We start from the raw sequence: 7,210 nt of genomic DNA, 5'->3' as shown, positions 1-7,210 counted from the left end.
GTCTTACGCCCCCCCCCCCCCCCCCCCCCTCGGAAGCGTGGGATCACCCAAGCGGCTGAAGAAGCAACTCAGCCCATGCGCAGGCCGTCTCCCCTCCACTCCTCCTCTTCTTCCGCCTCATATTTTCACTGTAGCCTCCTCCTCCACTTTACTCCTCGCATACACTCCTTCCATCTGCCGCTGCGCTCCACGTTCGCTTTCAGCTTTTGCTGTGCTCGTTCGCTCAGTTACGAGGTATTGCAACGCCGACGCTCAGAGCAGGAACGGGCGCTTAAGAGCTGCGCTCTAAAACATAAAACTACTTGCAGCTTGGACAACGTACCATAGGTCTATTTTAGGGTAAACGAACTTTTGTACTAGCTGGCGCCAGGCCCAAAGCCCATGGAGAAGAGTCATCGTTTTACTTTTCAAGCGTTAGGCGCGCTGAAGAAACAGGACGTGGATGATGTCCACGACATGTACCTCGCAAAAAGCATTGTAGCGAAAACCATTTCCTACTCCCGTCTTCCTCATGCATTGTCATGGAAAAAAAGAACAACGAGACAAACCGCGGCAAGGCGAGTGCGGAGAGCATTCATTTATGCGGGAAGCATATAGCCAGCTGGCACTACAAGGCAAAACAAGGGAAGAAAGACCCAAACGACAAATTTATGGTGCCTACGGCTCCTTTTTTGGCGTGCATTCAAATAATTTCCTATCTTTACTTGCGCGCTGTTAGCGACAGTCCGCGTCATCTACGCTTTGCCTATCTGGAATTCCAGGGACAGGCACCTTATGGCTGTTCTGATTCTTCTCGACGCCTTTCGCCCTGTCCTTTGCCTTGTCCTTTGCCTTGTCATTCGCCTCGTCTTTCGCCTGGTCTTTCGCCCGGTCTCTCGCCCGGTCTTTCTCCCGGTCTCTCTCCTGGTCTCTCTCCCGGTCTCTCTCCTGGTCGCTCTCCTGGTCTTTCTCCTGGTCTTTCTCCTGGTCGTTCGCCTGGTCTTTCGCCTGGTCTTTCTCCCGGTCTCTCTCTCCATCCTACTCCTGATCTTTCTCCCCATCTTTCTCCTGGTCTTTCTCCTGGTCGTTCGCCTGGTCGTTCGCCTGGTCGTTCGCCTGGTCTTTCTCCTGGTCGCTCTCCTGGTCGCTCTCCTGGTCGTTCGCCTGGTCTTTCGCCTGGTCGTTCGCCTGGTCTTTCGCCTGGTCTTTCGCCTGGTCGTTCGCCCGGTCTTTCGCCGGGTCGTTGCCCACGTCTCTCCGTAGGCCTTCGGCGCCCTCCATCGCCGGGTCTCAGTGTACGCCTAGCAACATACCGCACCCTCCACTGGCCACCACGTCTTTCGCCTCCGCCTTGACGATCCCCTCCACGTCGTACCCCGCGACGCTCGCCGCCTTCGCCACCTTCGGGTGGGCCTGGTCCTGTACGTGGCAGGCAGTAGAGTACGGCAGAACATAGAGTGAGTGATCAGGTTTCGTATCTGGCTTCACGCAGCAGCACTTGCCAAACACTGCATAGAAGGCTTGTCGTTCTATGAAATGTGTAGTTGGGCCAAGTGTAGCAGCTCTTGAAGCATTAGAGTCAGGTTAGCATGGCGAGGAAGATGATTTTTCTTTGGAAGATTACAAAGGAGGCTAAGCAAGCGCAGTTGTACGCACACACAGCTGCGCCGAGTCAATTCACGTGGTTTTGCCGTCACAATTCTTTTTAGCTGGACAAGCTTGTAGAGAGGAGCATTGCCTTGTGCGGACGCTGCGAAAGCGTCAGTGACGTAATAAATGAGACATTTCTACTCTGTGCTAGAAATGAACTACTTTGAGAAGAAAATTAAAATATTCAGGAAAACGCTCTTTGCGACCAGGTAAATTGAACAAGAACTTGTCATAGGATGATTTTGTGTGCCGCTTTACCGTGGGATAGGGATAAAAGTGTATTGGATTGTTTTCGGTTGTAGTCGACGAACCTTTTCCGGTTTGTGATTCACACGCCTGCCAAGTTCGCTGAAATGGTTGTCGAAGAAATTTATAAAAATACTTTGGTGTGGCCTTGTTGTGCCTGTTCCGATTGCCCGTTTTCAACCGTCCGAAATGAGCCTAGACAGCTTTCATTTTGCTTGCAAGATACCGCATCTACTTACGGAATCAGGACAGGATTCTCCGGAGAGACTTCGGAAGCCAATATTTTCCAAATTCGCAAATTAGCGGTGCTCTAAGGTTCATTCCACCGAAGACCAAAATGCGAAATTGGCGAATTAAGAACAAAACCATAGCAGTACGAATTTCGGGCAACTGAAACCAACGTTCAAATTACAAGTCATGGTAGGCAAAATTAAAAATACTTTTTATTAGGTGGAATCCGTAAGCGGAAACAGCGTGTCTGAAAAACATCCTGTGTTTCCCATAACTAGAAACAGCGTATCTAGGTACTGCGCTGAACTAGTATGGAAGTATAGTAATTCCATTGAAGTTAACAGCAGATAATTATGCTAGCATCGAAGCAGCATGTCCTTATCGCTGTTTGCTTTAATGACCAAGCGGGTGGCGGCTGTTATCACCGTTGTCCAGTCCGCTGCTTTCATGGTCCCATCGTTTGCTTCGAGACAGCTCCTCGCTGCCGCCCGCCAAGTCGTCCATGAGCTCGTCCATTTCATCTGCGCGAATGTGTAAGTGGTAAGCATCTCGACGTGTTAAGCTAACAACGACGAAATAAGCTTATCGTGAAACGTACAGGAAACCACACGAGTGTTAGAGTATGTATTTGACGTTTCACACCTGAATAAGAATAGCTGGAACGGACCCTTTAAATCATCTTCTATTCTAATTTTTCGTTAGATTTAAAAGAATTGTAAAAAATAACCTGTCGCAAGTAGCATCAATTTTACGTTTTAGGTGGATTACTCTGAGAGGCGGACAGTGTTTGCATAAGAACATGCCGTAATGGCTCAGTGGCTATGGCATCGCGCTGCTGAGGACGCGGGTTTGATTGCAGTCCGCGGCTGCAGCAAATATTTATATGGAGTGCGAATTCTGAGAATGACACCAGTTCCAAGATTTGCGTTCCCAAAGTTTGCGACAGAACTCAGTGACGTTTCAGTCCCCTTTGTACTTCAATGTGTAAAAAGGCGCTTCACTCAACTACATAAGTGGAACAACAGTGCATTTTTAGCTCAAGTTTGACGTGGATCGTCTCAAAAGGAGTGGTAGTCTCAAAATTCTTACCAAGTGAAGGCGCTTTGAAAAGCCACTGGTTTCAATTCGTAAATTGCAATATGTGCCCTAAAGTAATTAGGTAAAAAGTTGATTAGCGAAGTGTTGCTATTTTTGCAAAATAGGCATTTTGATTTCTTGTGCACGAGTGTCTCCCTCTTGAGTAATCCAATTCGATTAGTTGATTAGTGTTATATGACACTGGCGATTTTTAAAAATGCAGCGATATTTATAAAAAGTGCCAGGTAAAACACTTTATATGTCAAAAAAACCTAAACAAACAAGTTTTTGTACTTGACCTCCGAAATTATTAGAGTAACACGACTTTGCAGGGGCAGCTTACCATCTTCAGCATGTTCTTCATTGCCGTGATCACCGCGGACGAACAGAGCGGCCAGAAGAAAGACAAGCAAAGTGAAAGTGAAAATCTGCATCTCGGATGTGTGTGGTGGGCGCCTTTGTGACTTGCGGCGAAAGAACTAGGCCACACGCGACGTTCGAAGGTCCTTTTATAGGCGATGAACGTTGCGTGCTCAACAAGCAGTTGTGTTTACTTTCTGCCATCATTCCGCCTCAGTGTTTGTCGTGCTCTGACGCGTCAGTCTTCAGGAATTGTTGGTCCAGCTGACTGTCGAACGCGTGCTTGATAAAAGCGATAAAGAAATCATCGTACCTCATCGTGTATATAGAAAGACGGCGCGGGAAAAAAAAACATTGCAACGAATAAGTGTTTCTCTCTCGCTTAGGAAATGAACGGAAACTCCAACCTTCTGAAAACAACTCTATTGTTTGTACTCTTGTAAACAATTGTAAACAATTGTACTCTGAACGTTGCATTTCCCTCCATTTACGCTGTATAGGATCAGTTAGAGAGGCTGTCCACAACGTCACCGTCAAATTTAGTATTTTCGATGGGTACCATGTCTATTGCTTTATAGTTTTCAAGCAAGGTATCATTTCTCAGGAACTGGGCTGTTGTTATTGCTTATTTTCGTATGAAAGCAAACGCATGAAAGGCATGAAAGCAAACGCTAAGGCAGAAAGAGCACACTTTTACTGCGAGCACTAAAAGAGACGCGACGTCTGTCTGTTCGAGTTAGAGAGATTAGAGGCAGCGTACAGAGGAATAAAGAACCGTGCTCTACATAGACGTTCATTCACTTAACGAAATTTGGACCACATATTATCAGTGCGTGGTAAACAGTTCGTAAGCGACAGAAAAAGAAAAGGAAGAAAAAAGACAGAAATTATAGCATTCAAATACGATCAAACATGCTCGGACGTAAAGGATAACAAAGAAGAATGATCATTGCCAACGTCCCACCGAGAGGTCCGACATAGTGGCGTTCAGCCAAGCCTGTAAAAGAAAGAAGCGAAGTATTGAACCCTCCTTTACATCAGTGGCCCATCGAAAATCTGACAAAAGGCAGCTGCGTCGACACTATTCAAAGGTGCTACGAGAGGCAGGTGGAAATACACGGGTTAACGCTAGAAGTCGGAAAACGTGTATGCTTGGGGAGGTGGGGTTTGTATAGAAAACTACAAATGGGATTTTACAAGCACAATCTAAATGCCACAGAAACGGGATATTAAGCAGCTCCTTTATAAGTAGTTGAAAGGGGCCTAAACTTACGAAATATTATATACTGGATGAATTGTTGCTGAAAACCTTCTTTCTAGCGATCCAAGGAACCGCAGAAGTGAAGGTGGGCTGCAAAAAAAAAAAGAAAAAAATGAGATTATTTCTTGAGAATTGCACTAGTATGGGGTACTTCAGCCAAGTCAAAATGACAATTTATTTTTATTTTTTGTTTACTTAGATGTGCAATTAACTGAGCAGTAGTTTGCGAAAAAAAAAGAAAAGAAAAAGAAGCCTTCTACGTTACGTTATTGTTTTCAAAAAACAGCAAAAAAAAAAAATAACCACTAAAAGAATATGGGCAGCCAGAGCACGTATGGTGGAATCTATGTGAAGCAAAGCAATGAAGTGGTTAATGAAATGCGATATAATAAAATTATATGCCTGCGGTTGTGTTTATTTTAATTTTATGCAACGTTTAATCTCATGCAATGTTTGTTTGTGCAAAACATCATTAGGGAAAAGCTGGATCTTCAAGTTTATGTTGAGAAAACTACCGGCCTCGGAATGTAATACACTTTTTTTCTATAACACCTAAATCGATTCTATGTATGCGGTGTATATATAGTTTTCTTTGTACTATATAACAACGCAGTGCCTATACAGTCAATTTATCGGTTACAGTTGAATAGTTTTCGCAAACAATTTCTTTAACAATGTGTAAGCGTGCTCAAGTTTTCAGAGGCAAATGTGGCACGTAGAAATTAATTTTCGTGCAACAAATTATATCCTGACCGTTCAGGCTCGTATGTGCGCACTGAATGAATGCATCTTGAACGAAATAGTTTTCTGAAGTTTGCCTAAATTGGTGGTTAGTGTAGCAGGCAGGTTCATAGATGCTTGCTTTTTTTACGACAGTTCTTAACTAGTTTCATAAGCCGATTTCTTATACGGAGTCAGTTTAGTTTAGCCTAAGAGGGCTTACTTCATAAGTGACAGAGGCTTTCTATATCGAAGAAGCAATGGCAACTGCAAGAATCAGCCTCAGCTAAACGTGTCCTCAGCTAAACCTGACGGCAAAAGCCCAGGTTAAACAGCTTCGCTGATAAAAAAAAGAACGGGACGTGTAATGGGCGAGGGTAATAACTGGTACCGTTTTCCAAGCGACGGAAGTGCGCCGCTAATGTACAATAATCTGTACAGTCTATCGCTGCTGGGTCGCGGCCTGCCTGCCCCAGTTTTCCCAAAAACCGACTGGCACCACACACTTACCTAAAATTTTCCTAGGACTGAAGTTTCTATAGTCTAAAGTTTTGCTGCTATTGAAAATCGCATGCCTGGGCCTAATGCGTACCCGAACTGAGGCCCAAGCTCGACTCGAACCCGAAGCTCTTAGGCTGGTGCCCTGCCTGGGCCCGATTCAACAATTGCTTACGCGGCCCGAGCCCATGCAGTGCTCTACTACAGCCCATCGTATAAACTGAGTGCGTGACTCCAATTGGCAAACTAAAAATACATCCTGGCATCCTATGGCTCAAAAGGCATCCTCCATGTCGCTAGAAATGGCATACAAGCGATGGGCATTCAGTCTCTAGCGTAACCGGATTGCACAGTTATACATGCTCTAAGCACGTGTATATGACTCATACCTCACTGCTGCATTTTGTCACCTTCTTCAGACGCACTCAAGAAATACTGGTAATACATTCGCCTCACCATCGAATAATTCTGAAATTCACGCCCAACCACTTGAGCGCCTCAATCTCGCCTAATGTCTACCCGTTGCGACCCGCTTATTTCTTCACGTGGACCGTGGGACAGCCGAGATTAGCTTTGACGTCGACTCCAAGTGCGGGCCAGGAACGTCTTCGAATCACTGTTTGCTTTCGAGGTTCCAGGTTGCAGAGACGGCTGTCTCAGTTTCTTTTCTGTACTTTTTTTTCTCGCTATGTCCTTTGTTTTGTGGCCGCCTCTCGTAATACTCCGATTCTATCTTGCCTTCTGTCCCGCTGTCAATTACGGGGTCAATTGGGAAGATCCCCCGTTAAATCTAGACAGCTGTCACGTGTAGAATTCCGGCGTGAGGGACTTAGAGTGCAACGAGAGGTCATTCTTCAATGTTTTGCTTTGTGATCCCCAAACTCTTTTGATTTTGGCAACGCAGCCTTTGAGCCACTTGATGTACACATCCAGTCACAAAGTTACTACCTTTCTGTGGTGTTAAATATACGAAGAATTGTTTGTCGCCATCACCCATGACGTTTAGAACACGCCAGTTCTCGTCCGAATTGCTACTTCTATAGGAAGTGCTTCAAGTTGTGGAAGTTGCCTTTGTATACCACCCGCCGGTATCTGTCAGGTAGAGGAAGAGTTTACTTGATGAAGTGACTGCTGAACTCATTTTAAGTTCACACATGTGACTCAAATTTTTTTGCGTACTTTTCAGGA

The 7,210-nt window shown here is 45.3% G+C and overlaps 1 protein-coding gene across 1 annotated transcript; it reads right to left on the bottom strand.

Moving 5' to 3' along the window:
• Nucleotides 1–723: 723 nt before the first annotated feature.
• On the bottom strand, nucleotides 724–3,651 carry LOC119456726 (opioid growth factor receptor-like). Its single transcript, XM_037718549.2, has 3 exons — nucleotides 3,527–3,651; nucleotides 2,532–2,627; nucleotides 724–1,398 (listed from the first exon to the last, which is right to left on the bottom strand). Exons 1-3 carry the CDS (start codon nucleotides 3,615–3,617, stop codon nucleotides 836–838), a joined length of 750 nt encoding a protein of 249 aa, XP_037574477.1. The 5' UTR covers nucleotides 3,618–3,651; the 3' UTR covers nucleotides 724–835.
• Nucleotides 3,652–7,210: the final 3,559 nt, after the last annotated feature.

Source organism: Dermacentor silvarum, chromosome 6 (assembly GCF_013339745.2).
Source record: "Dermacentor silvarum isolate Dsil-2018 chromosome 6, BIME_Dsil_1.4, whole genome shotgun sequence".
Lineage (NCBI taxonomy): Eukaryota > Metazoa > Arthropoda > Arachnida > Ixodida > Ixodidae > Dermacentor > Dermacentor silvarum.
The sequence above is the reverse complement of the archived record's forward strand: the minus strand, read 5'-3'. Positions and strand labels throughout refer to the sequence as shown.

What these genes read in the sequence shown, in the direction of transcription:
- LOC119456726 (XM_037718549.2), bottom strand. Translation starts at nt 3,617, where the DNA reads ATGCAGATTTTCACTTTCACTTTGCTTGTCTTTCTTCTGGCCGCTCTG. An exon ending in TGAAGAACATGCTGAAGATG is followed by an intron (nt 2,628 to 3,526) that starts GTAAGCTGCCCC and finishes ACATTCGCGCAG; the next exon opens with ATGAAATGGACGAGCTCATG. An exon ending in AAGCAGCGGACTGGACAACG is followed by an intron (nt 1,399 to 2,531) that starts GTGATAACAGCC and finishes TGCCACGTACAG; the next exon opens with GACCAGGCCCACCCGAAGGT.